The following is an 18,788-nucleotide window of genomic DNA, read 5'->3' as shown; positions in this document are numbered from 1 at the left end:
ACTCCTGGGACCTGCTGGAGGCACCAGGCAGAGAGCAGAGTCCCTCATTCTGCCTTGTAATAATTCTGTTGGTTGGGGGGGAGTAAAAGACAATCCCGATGTGCGTTGGGTGTGGGGAAAACTGCGTGAACTTGCTAGGGTAAGAGAATGTGTGCAGATATTGCTTGGTGTGCTGATAAAGCAAAGGCAAGGGAAGAAACAGCCAGCTTTGGAGTCTGCTCCCGCAGCAGGAGAGGCCCTTCAGCTTTATTGCTCTGTCAGCACAGGCTCGTGGAGGAGTTCAAAAGGAACCCTAAATCAGATTTGCTTTATATCATATCAGGCAGGATAATCACATTTATTTCTCTCTGAAAACCGAAGCTTTCAATTTCAGTCCAGATTAAGAAGTTGTCCTCTGATCTACATTTCAGGAGACGGTAATTGGGAACTGGAGGTCAGGCACTTCAGAGGCTGCTGCTTGTACACCAAATCCTTAGGATTAGCATCACCGCATCTCATTTCATGGAAATAAATCCCGAGAGTTGTTACCTTTGCAAAGACTCTTCGGAGTTGAATTGCTTTCTCTTATCAGCGTTAACTTCCTCTCCATTTTCTGGAGGGCAAACCCGATCAATACCTGATTGTGTTGGGTCACTGCAGGTGTGGAAGCCTGATGGCTCTTATCAAACGTGGGGCAAGATGAAAACCAAGTTCTGCCTTTGGAAGCTTCCATTTTGGGTTCCCTTCTTCTGTGTTTCAGCATTCCTGCAAATGGCTGTTGGCCTGCACCAGCAAGGGGAGGATCTTCCTGACCAGCCTCCACAGAGAGGGCAGGCCTGTGGGCCTGGTGTTTGGTAGGTGATTACCTCTTGGTAGGTGATTGTGCTCTGGCTTCACACAAGTATTTGACCTCTGCTTTCCTGTGACATGGTGCTATTTATTTGGCAATGCTGGTGCTGGCAAGTAGAGGGGGATCTGTGCAAACACCCCCAACCAAAAACTGAACCGTCTGGGAGATTGGCTGGCTGATATAAAAGCAACCGCAACAGTACGAGGCACAGTTATCCTTTAATATGAAAGACATTTGATTTTCTAGATTAAGAACTCTGATTTATTGCGTGCAATACTTGGGGTGGGTGGAGTTGTAACAATTCCTGTGATAGAAGTATTTTGCTAAGGCACTTCGAGAGATCGCTGTGGTCCCGGAGTGAACGTTGATGCATTCGCAGAGTGTAACCGAGGCTTAAGTGCTGGGTTAGGGTGCTCAGAGCTACTGCTGGAAATATTCCTTTACAGCTCCATATTGCACGTCGTGTTTTTGCAGCAGAGAACTAATTTTCTGTATTCACAGGTAGCTGTGTAGTCACAACAAGGAGAAATGCTAAGTAGGTAAGTGGACAGTAGAAGGCCTCACTGTTGCAAAATACGGTAGAAGCTTTGGAAAAACAGCATGAGCAGTGTGGGAAGAGCAAAACAAAGATCACAAGTTTGCAAAACCTAAGAAAGGGGAGAAAAAAAAAAAGGAAAAAGGAGAAATTAAACGGTTGAAGGAAAAAAAATGTACATATATGGTATGGAGGAGTGTCAAGTAGCTTGTGAACCTGTCGTACTCAGGCAATGAGGAAGCAGGGGAGGTGGTCGGGTGTTGGGTAATAGGGAATATAAAGTCACGATTTATTTACTATAATGAGCTCCTAATTGACAGGATGTCCGCCACTGCGATCGCGAATAAAATAGCTTCACAGAAGAGCCTGTCTGAAGAAAATTGAGATTTTTCTCACCATTTAGTAATACTTCTGTTGGGTGTTCTGGAACTTGGGATGAAAGCACCGCAGTTACAGGGCGGCTGTTCAGGCCTCCCCCCAGCTGATGGTGCCTGCTGGTTACCTTACCCCAGGTGAGCAATCTGAGACCTGCAGGAGGAAAAACTGCTGCTTGGGTACTGCTTTGGAGGAGCTCCTTGCTGGTCCTAGCAGGAAGGGAGAGGCAAAGTTTTTCTGCCAAAAATGACCTCTTATGGCTCGGTGTGATGGTCTAAGGGGGACCCCCAAAAGTGGAAAGCTCTGACGGGGCCCTCATGTGGTCTGTAGGTTGTGTCAGGCTGCAGAAGAAACTGCAGCGAGCTTGTGCTGTGTCGGAAGGGATAATGGAGAGCGCAGGGCACGAGGTTAGGCTCTGTCTGGGCTGACGGCTCGCAGAGCAGGAAGGAGGGGAGCCCAGACCTCATCCGTGTCCTGGAATGAGCAAAGCAGAAGGGCTGGGAGCTGGATGTGAACCTTGCTGGCACATGGCTCCAAACCACAGTCTGTGTGTGGATGGGGTGGCCGAAGGTGGAACACCCCCTGTGGGGCTGGGAGCCAGCTGTCCGAGCTCTCTATGCTGTGCAATGTGCACACAGATGCAAAACAAACCCTTATTTCTCGTCCTGGAGTTCAGACCTACAGGGCAGGCCCTTGGATTGAACAGGCTGACCTCCCAGCTCTCACAGGCCGTGCATTTTCTTCATGTTTCTCTTGAAATTAACCATGATTTATGCTCAAGTACATATTTTCAAAAAGACAGATCCAAAGACATCAGGAAATAAGAAACATTTTTCCAGATAGTTTATCAGTTAACTACTGACACTACTTTTTTCCCCCAGTTTTTGTTTCTCATTTGTCTGGCTGAAATCCTAAACATCAGTTCCTGATATAGATACCAGGAGGAATTAAAATGCCCCCTGGTATAGTACATGCTTTCTTTTCAGAATGTGGGGTATGGTAATTAAATCTTCTTTCAGATTGTTGTTTTTCTCCTGGAAAAGCTGGGATTTGGTGCTATCACTGCTGGGAGAAAGCCCTTCCTGCAGATTTCAGCCCTCTTCCAGCAGCTCTTTGTGCCTTCCCAGCACATGTTTATGCAGCCCCGTAGTGCGGCAGGTCAGGGACCTGACTCTGTCGAAATGTCTTCCTTTGTTTTTGCAGCCTCTGGGTTACTTCCAGCTTGCAGCCTGCTTGCCATAGGGCTCTGTAGATGCCTGTGGTGGTGTGGATCCTATCACGTCTAGGGCTGGGTGGGATGTCGTAGCAGTGCCACCTGTGCCATCACACTGCCACCGAAGCCTTTAGCTGAGGGCTGTTTTCCTATCCTCAGACCAAGAGAAAAGGAAAAGGCTACTGCTTGCCCAGTGCCTAGCACAGCCAGCCTTGCCTACAGTGCTACGTAAATGGGACAAAACGTTACTGAAATTGAAGCAATCAAGCTTTGAGTGTCTGAGAGTGAGCAGTACCTTGACTGGCAAGAAAATGGCTTTGTTTCCTTGCCTCTGAAAGGCCCCAGCTGCTCACCGAGGGCAGACCTATGGGAAGAAGTGCCAGCACACGCTGCAAGCGTGCGCCCTGTTCTCTCCTGTTGCTGGCTGCAGGGAGAGGGAGCACAGACAGATAAATGTTCCTGCTGGTAGCAGCCCACCTGAAGTGAAGGTGAACTTACAGAGACTCAGCCGAATTAAAGCACACGTGAGCTGGAGCTATTAGTGGGGAAATGCAGGAAGATCTTTGGTTCTGCACGCCCGCCCGCCCGCCTCAGTTCGAACACCCTGGGTTAGCAAAGTCTCTGCAGTGAGCTGTGTAAATAGCCACTTCGATGGAATTGGGTGAAGGTGCAGCTAGTGCTGCATCAGGAGATGCGAGGCAGCAGCAGAGGGCAGTGACCTGTCTGGTAGGGCCGTGCTGGAAGGGACGCGGGTGGCACCGATGGAGTTGATGGCAGCCTTATCTTTAGGAGTTACTCCTCTCTGTGAGAAGGAATTAAAGGGAAGTCATTTGGCCCAGCTGAGCAGTGTGAGAATAGTATGACAGAACCATTTCTTACCCTTTTTAGCCCATTTCATGAAGCTGAATGTCATGCTTTGCATGACTCAATTCTACTGTTCGCTATTTTAATGCAGGAAATGCTTTCCAGGTGAGTTCACGCAGTGTCATTCTTCACATAATAATAATAATAATAAAACTTATTCAAAGCTGTTATGTGAAAATAAAATTTTTAAGAGTAAAAGCCTCTATGACTTAATTATGTTGTTATAGAAGAGTTACGTTAATAATTAAACAAGATAATTGTAAACTGGGGCTATCACCTGATGTAAAAGTCAATGCCTCGCTGAGTTCCAAACAGGTTCATGATCTAAGATACCCCGATAACCAAACTCAACTAGCCTGCTGGGAATACTAACCTTGGACCTAGAGATGGAGCTTCTAAGGATTAAAATGTCAACGTGGGGTTTTAGAGGGTCCCACACACCCTTCCAAAGGCTTATTTTGCATTGCACCAGCTCACCTTAGCTCGGGGCTTGGTGTGTGGATCAGAACAGGCTGTCTGTGTAATAGCAGAGACAACAGCTCATCAAGTGGCAGATAAGCTACCAAGGAAAAGCAGCTGTGGGTGCCCCAGGATAGCTGAGGCCCACTTGCAGCCAGCTGTAATGCTGCGTTGCATTTAGCTGCCTGATTGCCAAGTGGTCTTCGTATTTACACGTAACTGCCATTGAATGAGACTCCAGCTAGCACGTGTGCCCCAAACCATTTTCAAACTCCAAAGTTCAGAAATCAACACCATATAACCCTGCAGAACAGAACTTCGCAAGGTGTATTTGCCTTTTTGAGATGTGCCTGTCTACCTTGACAGGCAGCCTGCAAGACTGAAACAAATTCTGAAGCATTTTTTGCCTGAACTGCACAGTTCCTGGCCATCTGTACCCACACTGTGCCCGCTTGTACTCAGGTAAGCTATTAAAGGCTTGTTACCAGAAGGAAATGATTTATTAGTAAAAGTTGGCTTTAGATCCGAGGAAAACCCTGTGACTCATCACAGCTTTGTGATATGGGCCAGCAGTATGGGGAAACTCGCTGGAGTGCTAGACTGGGAGAGTGCAGGGAAACATACCACACGGCAAGGAAAGTGTGCTGCACTTGCTGCCCTCTGCCTCTAAGAAGCTAATGTAACAATATAATCTTAATCTTTAGGAAGGGTATGATGAGATGTTGTTGGCTGTCAAATCCTTGCTGCTGCTTTTGGGTTCCTCTTGATCAGCCTGTCTGGCCTTTGGGCAGATTTGAACCAGTTTTTGGACAGGTCTAGTATTTCCTGCAGTGATTGTTTTTATTCCCCTAAGAAGCTTGCTGCTTTCTCCATCAATCTCAGACAAGCTTGCTGCCCGTTTTTCTGTCTCACTTTCACTCGTGGCCACAGCCGTCTATCCCCTGGGACAACAAGAAGAGCAAAGGCACATGCAGGATGACACAGCCTTATTACTGCCCTGCTGTTATCAGAGCACAGGTCTATCAATGATGAGTTCCTTGTGCTGTGGCCTTATCAGAACACAGGCTTCATGCTGTAAACACCTCCCCTATCGATGCTTCACCTTGTTTCAGTTAAGTTCCCGGCTGTCCTTACAAGCTGCTCTTCTAGCCCTTGCTCAGTTAATGGTTTCTGCTGGTATTCCCCTGCATAACACCTGCAGGATTTTTTGCTATGCATTGCTGTCTGAACGCCAGCCTTCCTGGAACAGGCAGATGGATGTGGTGTGTCATGATCCGTAGCTTTCTGTAGGTGTAAGGGCACTCGGGGCCTCTGTGGAGGAAGCAGCCCCTTCACAACCTGTTCCACAAACCTTGTTAACACGCTGGTATCGGTGACAAAACTGAGAGGCTCCAGATTAATAGAAAAGCAAGCTGTAAGTGCAAGCAGAATTTTGGCTTTGCCTGCTTACTAAATCATTCCACCAGAACAATCATATTTATTTTCTGAAAGCCAGCTGGTACTCCAGGTGTATTTCTGTATATCAGCCTGCCATTTCCCGGTTCAGACACGGGGAACTCGTGAAAATAGCAGTGAGGCAGGCTGAGGGGTTTTACTGACTGGTCGCATGTCTTGTATTTGCAATATACTCAAGTGTCACCCATTTTCACTGGACATCAAGTGCCCTGTCTCAACTTACTTCTGATGGAGGCTGTGATTCTTATTGTCTTTTCCCAGCAAGGGCTTTCTAATTATTATTATTATTATTATTTTTCCAGAGGCTAAGTAGCCCCAACTTCATTAGATCTCTCACAGCAAAAGAAAAATAACACTTGAAGCTGATGCAGGGCTTTTCCTCAGTCTTTACAAAATAGTTTTAAGAGGTTAGGGGCAGCATAACGTGTGAGTCGAAGAAGGGAATGAGGCCTGGTAACTCTGATTAGCTGAACGAATCATCTAATTTCTGTTGCACGTTATGCTGAAAGCACTGTGGGGAAAAAAAAAACAACAAACATACAAACACAAAGCTGCTGAAGGAGAACCCCTTTTCCTTGACTGCTAGCAGTGCATTGCCACTCATCACTATTTTTGGCATCATTTGAACTTTGTGTCAAGAATGATTAATTTTTTCACAGAAAGCATCAGCAGCAGATAGGATGTTTACCAAGAACATAGCACTGCTTTTCTTTGAGAGCCTCCACGGAAAGGTATCTGCAAGGACAGGAACTGTCTTTGGCAAATGTTAACATGATAGATGTCTGCTGAAGAAGCTGCGGGTGAAATTGCTTTCCATTTTTACTTTAATTTGCTTAAGCTGTGAACCGGGCTATTTCTAGTGCTCATGACAAGGGAATTTAGTGTAGGTAGTTGTATGGCTCTCGCCTATGAAGTGTGAGTCCAGGCACAGGACACTGGTAATTAGAAGTTAGGGTTTGGAGAAGCAAAATAGGTGGAACTTTAACTTTTCCCTGGGTGACGTAGGCTGTAAAAGAAGAGTCAATACTTAACAATGTTAAGATAGTTTAATGAGTGGGGAATTTTCTTATTATGGCAGCTGAAGCTGTGGTACCATAAATGTTCTCTCCAGATGTTCGCTCTAATTAAAATGCAGTCTTCTGGCCAGAGAGCTCTGTGTCAGGATAAGTGTCTGTTTGGTAAAGCAGGTGTAAGTTGGCTCCTGGAATTAGATTCTGAGACTTAGTGGGAAGGGGAGAGATCCTCCAGAAAGATGGAAGAAATGCCAGTCTGTATCTGAACTCTATTATAGAGTTCAGTGGCAGTGCTGAAACCACGTATCAGATTGGTGGTGAAGGGAGCAGAGCAGGTGAAGGGAAGTGAAGCCAGGTCTGTAGGTGCCCAGGAAAGAATAATAGCAGTGTGACGACTTACACAGGCTTAGCTCAGACATGTCGCATGTGCTGCAGCTATGCTTCTAGCTGTATGCTCAGCTACAGGCTAAAGTCACAGGAAGCCAGCCTAAGCCTAAAGAAAACATCTTTACTCACTTTCCACGGATGAGCACTTTATTTTATTTTTTAAGGACAAAACCCACATAATAAAACTAGTGCTAAGCAGTCTCCTTTCCTTTTGTAGTGCAAAGAGCAATGTTTGCCTGTATCAGAACACTTCTGTCTGAGTGCGGATTTTATCCCTTCCACCACTTCCAAAACCTTTTTCCATTGTGTGCTCCTAGGGTAGAGGAACACAAGGAGAATCTTCTAAACACTTCCTGCCTCTCTATCCATTCCTTGCCATATACGCATTCAAATCTGTCACCTGTTTTTTATTACCTCCTAGCTTTCCTCATGTGTGCCACACGATATATGCATAGATGCTGAGATGGAGTTGGTCTTTGCTTCTCGTCCCTCTCTGCAGCTGCTCTATGGGTATACCAAAGTAATCCTAGCCAGGCTTGGAGGATAAGAACGCTCACTGCTGTTTAGCTGAAGTAAGGAGAAGCTGGAAAGCATGACTGATAAGCAGCTAGGTAAAAAACTAACATGCAGCCATCAAACAACACTGTCACAACACCTGTGGTAGGGCATGGTGGTGAGTGAATGTAGCTCTGGGATGTACAGCGTGAATTTCTGATAGCTGAGCATTAGAGCGTGAAAACATGCTTAGTGTGCGGGTAACGGAAATGATGGGATAAATCACAGATCTTCACAAGAAGGAAAATGCATCACGTCATGTATGAGAGATTATTTAAATGTCTATGAGGGACTTGAAGCTTTGAATTTGGGCTACTGAACAGTTAATTCCCCCACCCCAAGCATAACATTAGGTTGCCAACATGCAATATAGTGATTTGTGCTACCAGAGAAAAGGGCTGAAGTGGTGGCATGCTGAGCTTTGTGGCTTCGTGGTTCTGGGTAAGCAAGGTCCTAGAAAACTCAGGCCTGGGGATGGATTTGGGAATCTGCACTGCGAACTGTGACCTGCAGTGCTCATAGTGACTGGTGGGAAGAGGGTCTGGGAGGAACAGCCTGCTGCATGCGTGGAGCACTCGTGTCACAAAGCCCTTCTGCATGTGTTTGAACAGGCTCCGTAACTACCTGTGGGTGGAGGGGTGTTTACCAGAAAGCAGGAAGCCGAAGAGAGGAGAAGTACATGCTGAGAGGCAGCCTGTGAATGTCTCCCAGACCAACAAACTCCAGAGCCTGGGGTCCTGCTGAACCCACAAGCACTGATGAGTTAGGACGTGGTCAGATGGATCTGCACGAGGCGTACATGCTATCAACAACACTCGTGTAACTTGGGCCACATCCAAGGTGTGGCTGCTGAACACAGACAAGGATTACAGGATTACATGTGCATCTGCAGAAGCAAATGGGCTTTCTGAACATTGACCCAGAAGCCACTGGTAATTCAGTAGGACCCACTATATCTGAGGAAACACCTGTGGTCAGCCTTCCCCTGGATAAAAATGAGTGACTCCATGTGTGAACCATAAAAAAAAAAATAGTGTCTGAGTAGTTACATGTTATTAATTTATTATAGTAGCTTAATAAAAGGTATGCTAACAGATATTGATTGATCTGCTTCTCCATAGACTTGATTGTAAATTGCCTTTTCCCTGATATGCAGCACTTAACCTCTAAGGGGGAAAGCTTCTGAAGATAAGATGCCTCTCTTTGCCATTACCCATCACTCTGGGTAATTGCTTAGAGAAGTCTTTTGCAGCCTCACTGCTTGTGTTCTTTGCTGCTGCCTGCCTCTGTTCTGGTACGTAATGTTCTAGGAGAATTTAATGGTCCTCTGCTGCTTCAGGAGATCTTCTCACTCTGATTCCCTTGAGGTAGCACACTGTGATTATAAATGAGTTACCCTTTGCTGTGCCTTTGAGGTCAGGTGTACTAAAGCAAGGTAGAAATGAACAGACACATTAACGAGACAGAAGGTGCCTGGAATTTCAGACAACGTGATTAGGGTAAATATCACCTGTTTGTGTGGAGCTTTGAAACAGTAATGTTGTAAAGGAGGTGCAGACTCAGGGCCCAAAAAGGCCATGCGTGTGCAATGCCTCATGTGTCACACGCTACCTTTATGTGACTTTGCAACCCACAACACCTCCTCCATCATTTAGATGGGGGCTGCAAATTGTCCATTGACACAAATCCTGACACAAGCTGTTTGAAGAGGAAGTCTGAGTTAATGGTTGAACACAGGTTATAGCCTCTTGTGAACCTGACACAGGCAGGACCTGCAGTTGTTGGCAGGGCTGGTGGTTGTGTTGTCCAATAAAAGTTGTCCAATAAAAGGTTTGGATTTGTTACCTGGCGTGCAATAAGCCAGCCCATGCACTACATCAAGATATTGTTTATTTCAGATCCGCTCAAGTCTGGGTACCAGATGGCTTCCCACTAAGCTGGCACACCTAAACACCCAACTTTATACAATCTCCTATCAGTACATTTGCATGTTAGCTCAACCTTCTAACTTCTAATTGGTTGTATTTTAGCATCCTGCTGACATGACAAGGTTGCTTTGTGCATCCTTGGAGGGGATGGGTCTCTTTTTGGGCTGGGGTCTCTCAACCTAGGGGCATGATTATTAATATTATAATGAGGATAGTTCATATTATAACACTCTTATCATTGTTTTTCAGCCATTTTTTTCTAACAAGTTGATTATCAACAAACTCAAGGGCGTGCGTGTTGCATTTTTCCTTACAAAATGGTCCTCTTGATGAAATAGTTTCTTAGTTATTAATCCTTTAGGTATTTTCAAGGCCTGGGTCATCTATGCCCTTGCCTTGAAGTACATATTTTACATCTTTTCACATGAAGCAAAGTTAACAAAACAAAATTAACCAGATACTGGCATCCACTGGAGTGCATGTCTGAAAGAGGTCTCTCCTGTCCCTCCAGCAGGTGTTTCAGCCCGGAAAGCCACGGACAGTGGATCGACAAGGAGGAGGGAACAATGTTCTTTTTCTACAAATAACTATGAGGTATAAACTGTCTCTGTGGTTTCCGAAACCAAAATGCAGACTGAAACTCTTCAGGAAATAAACAATTTTTTACAGGATGGTTTCAGCAACCATTGCAAGACTTCAGAAATATTTGGTGTTTCTTGTGTTAAAGTGCTATAATTTTGCAGTGATGGATGGTTTTCTAGAAGGTTTGACACAGGATGAAAGTACCGATGCATTTAAATCAACATTGAACAATTATGAAGTTCAGCTCTGCTTTCTGGAGTCTAAATGTAATTATTGTTCACGGACTAGAAATGCTGCTTTGATTTTTATTTTGATTTTTATTTTTTTTTAACTCTTAGACAAAAGCAGATGTGTCCTTTTGGGTTCAGGGCTTTTAACTCTATTTAGAGTGTCACATGGGTGAGTGATCTGTTTCAGATGTTAATGGCCTGGGGCCAGATCACAGTTGATCGTTGTTGTGTAGCCACTCCATGGGCAACCCATTTCCCTGTTGGGAACACAGCGTTCTGGGATACTTCCTGGTGTTGCTTAAAAAGAAAAGGCATGAGTCATGCTGGAAGGCAATTAAAAAATGGATGAAATGAAACTGATAGCAAAGGCTGACTTACATAATACCCCCATTATATTTCCAAATCTACTTGTAGAAGTTGGCCATGTTTTTCAGATTTGTACCTTTTCAAGGTTTCTGATGAGTTATGTTTGTGGGTATTCAGACTGTGTTATGGGAAGAACTAATAGAAATGAGCATCAACAGAAGGAATGGACAGGAGGCAAATGAATTTCCAACTTACGTGAAGCAAGGCTATGAGGTAAGTTTCTAACTTCTGCTTAACTTGGCAGAGAGAATTATAAGCAGTGAGGTGCTCACAAACTGTCAGGGAAGGTTAGTTTAAAAAGTAGTTTATTATTATTGCTTTCTTGTACCTATACTTCTGTGCCTAATAAGTGCAGTTGCCTATTTATTTGAAATTAAGGCCTGCTGAAGGGCATGTATAAACTTAAACAGCGTGTGTGTGTGTGCAAGTTTCCCACGCTGGGGATGTCGAACTGAAACCACTACAGCTGTTTCAACTTTATTCTTATTTCCCCTACTGTCCTGAGTGCCATCATACCCTACCTTCTGCACTTAGAGCATTTCAGATACTTGCCATAAGCAAGTTAATATAAGCGATGTTATTATTTAACGCTGCTCCTTGTATCTTTGTTGTGTGCTGCTTATGAGAAACGGCTTCACCTTGACATCGCTGATGCTGGGACTGGTCTTTCTGCAGAAGCCGCTCGGTGTCTCTGCTTCCTGTAAACTCATATATACATTCCACATCTGACTTTTTGGTTATCTTTTGTGACTTTTTGTCTCCAGGTCAGTAACAATTTGCAGGGTCAAAGTATTAAACTGAAAGCTAAAGAAAATGTTTAAATTAATTTATGTGCCTCCTCAATGTGACATGAAAAATATTTCTGGGATTCTTTGTTGGCAGCACTGGGCATGAAATTTTGCTTTGGCACTTTATTAGACAGTGATTCAAATACGTACTGTAGTATTTTGCAAGCAGCTATATGGCTGCAAACCCAATTGTTGTTCATTTGTTGTTAGAGAGAGTTTCACCAAGCGTGACCACGGATTGCTTGTACCGTTGTGTATGGCAGATCTTGAACGGTGTCACATAGTGGGATCTCCTCGTGGTGTGTTGCTTACAAAGATACGGTCACGGAGGTCCCTATGGCAGAGAGCTCACGGCTGAAGAGGGCACGTGCAGGTCAGGCTAAAGCAAGGAGACGGCAGCGTACGTTACGCGATGGCAGGAAGCTTTTGTTTTACTCTTCTGAGGATGGGTTGAAGATGATGGACTGTATGACTGAAAGCTTTTGAAAAACGGAGGGGCAATGAGCGATGGGGTGGGATGAAAGGAGTGCTGGGGCGCTCAGCATGCGGCGCTCAGGCACTTGAGATGCTCCAACAGCCGCTTCCGATTTTGACTTGTGTTTTGACTTGGGCGCTCGGTTCTGCTGCTGTTCCTCGTGTTTTGCAGACCTGCCTCAAAGCTGCGGGGACGTTTCCGCTCAAGTAGAGCTAGCCAGAGGCTGTGGTCACCTCCACTCTTAGACAGAGCACTACAAAAACCAGCCACTTTCAGCATAATCTGCCCCAAAACAGCCTTCAGGGCACTGGGACAGACACCGCTCTGTTTATTACCCATTAATTCTGCAGAGCAAGGGCAGGAGCTAGGTGGTATCGGTGTGGTGCCTGCTTTAACCGTTACAGCTACTGCTGTGGGGATGTGTTGAAACTACTGCTAATTTTCACAGACTAATTACACAGCTCATTTCCAGCCTGCGTGCGGGGCCGAGTGAGGGCGGCCCCTCAGAGCCACCGCCCGCCTCCCTCCCGCTCCTCGGCCCTGAGGGGAGCCGAGGCGGGAACGCCTCGCGCCGGGGGCTGCGCGCCCTCCAATGAGCGAGCGGGGAGCGGCACGGAGTCCCGCCCCGAAGGCGAAGAACCAATGGGAGGCGCGATCCCTTCCTGCGCTCAGCCAATCGGCGACCGAGTTTACACCCCCCCCCCCCCACCAGCTCCCCCGAGAGCCGTCTGAGGCGCGGGGCCTGTGGGGGCGGCGGCCCCGGTGCTGTGCTGGGCCCCCCGGCGCCATGACCCGGCCGCTGGGCCTGGCGCCGCCATCACCGAGCTCGCCCGCCGCCAGGTCCCGGCGCCATTTTAGGCTGGCGGCGGCGGGCAGGGAGGCAGCCCGAGATTGCAGGTAGGGCCGGGGGGGGAAAGCAGCGAGGCCTGGCTGGGCGTGTGGGGGCCGCGGGAGGGGCACCCACGGCTGCAGGGCCTGGGCCGATTCTGGGCTCCTCGGGGCAGGAGAGGCGGGGCCGCAGGGGGAGAGCCCGAGGGAGGGGTGTTGAGGTGGTGAGGGGGGGGGCAGCGCTGCTGGGAGCTGGGGCAGAAGGTGTTAGCGGGAGGTTCTGCACACAGAGGGTGGTAGGGCGCTGGGACAGGCCTCCCAGGGCAGTGGGCATGGCATTGTCTTCTCTGGTCGCTGCCCGAGCTCGAGGAGTGTTTGGGTCATGCTCATACCCAGGGTGTGATTTTTGGGTGGGCCTACGTGGAGCCAGGAGTTGGACTTGGTGGTCCTTGTGAGTCCTTGCCAGCTCAGGGTGTTCTGTGAGGCTCCTTTGCTGTGAGGGTGAGTGAGTGCTTGAGCAGGTTGTCCAGAGAGCTCGTGGAGCCTCCCTCCTTTGAGAATTTCAAGCTTGAGTGGGATGTTGGACTAGATGACCTCCTTTGGCCCCTTCCCACATCAGCTCTTCCGCAGGCAGGCAGCCCAACACTGAGCAAAGACACTGAAGACTTCAGGCCATGTTCTGACTGACATCTTCAGCTCAGCATTCAAAATACACGTGTGCTCCCCACACACCTGTTTGTATACCCATCTTCTATCTGTGCATTGACAAGCCTGGCTGTAGGCTTCAGCAGTTTGGCTGTAAAGAAAGAACTTCAGCTGTCATTGATACAGCTCTCCAGCCTGTTCTGCTTGTAAATGTCCCTTTGGAGAAGTACTGTTAATGGCCCTGTAGCTTGAGGTCTCCAGTGAGTGCAGTGGTGAGCAGTGAGAGTTTTTAGACATGACGAACCTGTCCATCTACTGGAAATTCTAATTCTGCCATAGACTTGGTAAGGTTTTTCAGAGGCCGACAAATTAAATAAATTTTGCTCTTCGTCGTATAAGACAAGTCATAATTTTCCTATGCCGCTAGCAGCACTTTATTTTGCTTCTGTTGAGCCTCTGTTTTGGTAGCTCTGACCTGTGGAGGAAGTAAAAGTTCTGCTCCTTGTCTGTGCTGGTATTTGCCTGTGAAAGTGAAACTACTGCACGAGTTCTGATTTTGCTGCTCGTGAATATTTCAAAATCGTTTTGCTCTGAGAAAAAATGTGTGGTCTGTTACATTTCAGTTGTCTTAAAAAAAATGGGATGTTTTGTGCATAGCTTCTGTTTTTTTTTCTCTGTTCTGTCACCTCTAGTACTTCTCAAGATGCTTCATTTAAAAAAAATTACTAGATCTTCTATTAAAACGATAGTGGAAATCCTCCCGTTATGGTCCTACTCACATAGGAAGTCACGTGCTCTTTTCATGTTTTCGTAGATACGAAAAGCAGGTTGGGAAGCCTGATGCTTTCTCATGATCCTCCTTGTGCTGCAGCACATGCTCGCTTGCCCTCCAGCACCGTGGTGTTTAAGTCTCTGGTGCGCTTCCTTGTCAGCGGTGCCGCAGAGGGACACTGGAGGAAATTATTGTTCGGATGTAGTTGGACAGTCCCTATCCCTTGCACTTTGAAAGCACCAAATGACAAATGCAAAGTAGAAAATGTTGAGAGGTGAACACTTAAAAAAGGGCAGTCTAAGGCAGATCACGAAGACCACTAATCCAGTCAAATTTTTAACACCTCCCTTCTTCTGTTTAATCAATGTTGCCTCTGTTTTCAGCTATGTTATACAAAGCTCTGTGTAGTTGTGGTAAAAATATGGGATCGTTGTTACAAAGCTCTTTGTTTTGAGTGCAGGACAGCTGAAAGGACAGAGCTGAGATAGGGAGTGTGGCTGCGGAAAGGAGCGAGAGGATACAGGAGGGCTTGGGCTTGGTTTTGGTTCGTTTTCAGGTGTGGGGAAGGAATCTGGGCTGTAACTGAAGGTTTACTGTGAACAAGTGAGCAGCAAGTTCTGGCTCCAACTTCAGAAAGAGTTACCGAGTCTGTGGAAGCACAGAAGTGTAGGGATGCCTGGAAACATGAGTCTGGAATAAGTGTTTTCATCCTCTGTAGTCACTGTTAGGCAGAGAGCAGTATGGCTCTGAGTGTTTTGGAAGGCACAGCAAGCCTGTAACACATACAAGAACATCTTAAGACAGGTATTTTTCATGTTTTCTCACACCAGTGCCTCTTGTTTGGAACTCAGAGAAACTTCCAAAGCAGGCATAGGTGTAGCCGTAAACTGTCAGAAGTTTCCATGCTATGTGGAAGAAGGAGGAGGTAGCAAGCTCGTAGTTTCTGCACGCAGACCAGTATTTTAATACTCAAACTGTGTGTTACTCAGCCTGGTCACGTTTAGAAGTGAACATTCTCTCATGGGAAATGCCTGCTCACTTCCAAGTCCCGCATATTTTTGCAAGGAAAAAATACCTCTGATTCAAAGCTGTTCTGTATCTTGTTGTGCATATGTAAAAATAAGACGGCTGTTTCTGCTGGAAACCAGAGGACGCCCTTAATGCGTGCTGGATGTGATGCCACTGACGTGACAGGAGTTCCTGCTGAGAAGCCCGGTAGTAGCACGGAGAGGAATTTGCAGCCTAGCCTGGCACCAGATGGGTGACAAAAGCACCAAACATTTTGGGCAAGAAATAAAGTTATGGAGCTCATTGAATTTAACAACATGCAAATAAGTCTGTGTGGTTCTTGACTGCAATTAAAAATTCACTGAAGGAGTTTGGTGTTGATCAGGCCATCCGCCTACTGCTCTAACGCCCTCTTCTCAGTCATCCGTAGCTTGGTGGCTGCCTGTAAAGCTGCCTTTCATGCCAGAGGCTGTCTCAGGCTGAAATTTTAGTACAATTTTTATGAAAGTAGTGTAGCTTTATGCTGCTTTTTAGAATTTGTTTTCTATGTGCAGTGGAGTGAGAGCTTGAACTTAAATGAGCGATTTTGCTGTGGAACTTGGTGTTTCATGGAAACTCTCTGCTTGATCCTGGTAAGACTGTTCAGGAAAAAGTCTCTCAGTTGATAATTCTTCTTTCTATAGGCTTACTAGAAATTGGTAGCTTAGGTATTTACAGGAAGTTTACATGTGCATGTTGTCTGGTGAAAGGAAGGTTGTGGCTGTGTTAAGGGACTGAGGCTGTATTCAGAAGCTATGGAGAGCTGATCTAGGTTGTGGGTGCTGAAAGAGGAGAATCCTGTTCCATCCACCTTCCTGCTCGCCTTTCATCATGTTGGCTCTGTCTTCTTCTTGAACAAATCCAGTGCCTTGATCTAACAGATGACGACGTTTCTGGGGGATACCAAGTTGAATTGGTAATTAATTTGTTGTCCTTAGAATAACAACACATCAGCCAGTGTGATTCTGACCTTAAAAAAAAAAAAAGTAAAATTCACCATAGGAGTTACCAGGTAAAAGTGCTGACGGTGGAGACGGAGGGGTTGTTAGTACCATCACACAAGGCACTGGGGAGGCCTCGCCGTGAGTACTGGACGCAGCTGAGGTCAGTCCCTCTTAGTTTAAGCTGGTGGGGTAGGTGAGACTGACAGGGTTGGTGAAAGAATGGTGTGTGAGAGAGCACTGCCAAGTTGGCATCGTTAGATGAGCAGAATGAAGTATTGTTCTTTTTAAAAGATAATGATTGTTTTCTTTTCAGAAACCAGTCTATTAAAGAATTCTTCAAACCAGTTTTAAATCAAGGTAATTACATCTTCTATTTAATAATAATTATGGAAGTGTGCAGAAGTATAGCTTACTCATTCTAAACTGGAGCAGTGATGCAATGGCTACAGCTTACCATGTATGTCAAAACGAGCACATTTAATTGTTTTCTGATAATGTAATTGAAAAATTAATTTTCTACTTAAATGAGTTATCTCTAAATAATGATGTAATTATTGGTTAGTTATTCTCTCATGCTTCAGCTAAATTGTTTGTAGCAACTGCAGCCATGGCATAAATCATGTAGTTCTTACTTGATATGAAATAAATTGTGTGGTGCCAGCAAATGCTGAATGATTAAGTAAATTAATTTTGGATTGTGTGAGACAGAGGTAAAATACCAAGCAATATAGTCAAAACGATTTTTTTCTCCAGTATTGTGGTTGTGAATGGTTCATCTTAAGCTTGGACCAGATGTTCTTAGAGGTCTTTTCCAACCTAAATGATTCTATGATACGATGATGTTTTCTTTACTCTTTTAGACCTTGGCCATAAAGACAGAAGTGTGTTGTGCTCCTCAGACACGACATACCTAAAAGATGCAGGAAATGGACTGTCGGTTTTAAGTGCTGAACGTTTTGAGAAGAAAATATCTTCTGCAAAGAAGGTTAAAAGAAAAAAGATGCCAGACCAAACACCAAACACGAGTCCTGTGTTAGATGCCTTTCGGAGAGGAATTAAGGAGAAAAGGGGCAATGTAGACATGCTGGAGAACAATGGAGTGCGCAAGTCACTGGATTCTATATACCCAAGGGTTGTGGTTCAAAAACTCCTTGTTAACTCGGGTTCTCCTAAATGTCTCTTGGCCAAAAATGATAAAAGTATCAAGACAGACCAGGGAAGAAATGAGAAGTATCTGGGTGTAACAAGAACACCATTGTCTTGTGGAAATAGTTGGGAACAGAAAACTGATTGTATGGATCTAGCAGAGACCAGTTCAGACACTGACAAATGGGTGTCGTTGCCAGAAGCTGATACTCAAAAAGCCTGTGCTAGAAATAACGGCAACACGTCGCTGTGTCAAAACTTGGGGCTTCCCACGAACTTGCCATGCACTCCACCTGACTCCAAATTGAGGTTAGCGCTGGAAACTCTGCACAGAGAAAGAAAGCATAAGAAACGTAGAGTCAAACAAACGAAGGCGCATCCTGTAATGCCATTCTCAGGAACAAGCGTATCGCATCAGGTGTGTTTAAAAGCGTTGTTAAGGCTTGACAGCAGTGACCATTGTGCATGCCTTCTTTGTCTTTTTTTAATGTAGAGTGAAATTCTGGTGCTGCCTTTTTGAGTTGTAACAAAATTCACGCTCTTTTTTGCTGGTCCTCTCTAAAAGCCTGCTCTTGCTTGGGTATGCTGTTTCATAACCATTTTTCAATAAATGGGAGATTCATTGGCTTAAAAGCAAGGGAGATGGGTTGGTTTGGATGCAAGCGTGAAGATGCAATGCAATTTAAATGGTAATTATTTTGTGGAGAAGTGTCTTACTAGAAATGATCTTCCCTTTTTCTCCACAGTGTAGTGTAGGGAACAGATGGGCAAATATCTCTACTAGTTAGAAGTTGCAGCGAGTAGCCGTTCAGATTTATGTACTTGGGTAGAGGTGGAAGTGATCCTGTTAAGTATGTGATATTTCATTACACTTTTAATTATTTTTTTCTTTTACTAACCAAGATAGCCCTTTAGAGGGTTGGTAATTACTTGAAGGGATGATCATTGTGTGCCTCCATAATATGTTATGAATGAACGGAAAAAGATTATTAAGCTTGTTTCCTTTTTTCTCATTAGCCCCATCCTGTATTTGCTTGTCAGTGCTTACTGTCATTTTGGCATTTCAGTTCCTAATGGATTGCTTAGGGAAGGCTAGCTAGCCTGTTACCAGATAGCCCAGGGAGGCGAGTGGCTAATGGCACTAATTACTGAAAGTCGAGAGATTTAGAAGTAGAGGACAATCTGAAGGAAAAGCCTAAAATTAGGGTTTGGGGGAAGAGTCCTTTTGTTGAGATCTTTGCAGCTGTGTTTCAAGTTTGACTTGAGATGAAGTATATTATCATATTGCTGAGGGTGTGTGGAACTGAGCCTGTGCTGGACTTGATGCTTGGCTCAGGACCTCAACATCCTGT

The 18,788-nt window shown here is 45.5% G+C and overlaps 1 protein-coding gene across 2 annotated transcripts in view; it reads left to right on the top strand.

Moving 5' to 3' along the window:
• Positions 1 to 10,804: 10,804 nt before the first annotated feature.
• The window catches only part of SLF2 (SMC5-SMC6 complex localization factor 2), a 31,576-nt gene continuing 23,592 nt past the window's right edge, over positions 10,805 to 18,788 (top strand). The window contains exons 1-3 of one of the 2 annotated variants that reach the window (XM_035329497.1): positions 10,805 to 11,004; positions 16,604 to 16,647; positions 17,151 to 17,854. In XM_035329497.1, coding sequence (XP_035185388.1) covers positions 11,000 to 11,004; positions 16,604 to 16,647; positions 17,151 to 17,854 — 753 coding nt within the window. In that variant the 5' untranslated portion in view covers positions 10,805 to 10,999. Of the gene's footprint in view, positions 11,005 to 12,775; positions 12,952 to 16,603; positions 16,648 to 17,150; positions 17,855 to 18,788 lie in introns of those variants that run through there. The other variant, XM_035329496.1, reaches the window with a different exon arrangement.

The sequence above is a fragment of the Oxyura jamaicensis genome, chromosome 6, assembly GCF_011077185.1.
Source record: "Oxyura jamaicensis isolate SHBP4307 breed ruddy duck chromosome 6, BPBGC_Ojam_1.0, whole genome shotgun sequence".
Classification (NCBI taxonomy): domain Eukaryota; kingdom Metazoa; phylum Chordata; class Aves; order Anseriformes; family Anatidae; genus Oxyura; species Oxyura jamaicensis.
Note: the sequence above shows the minus strand (reverse complement) of the source record. Positions and strands in the feature narration are given on the sequence as shown.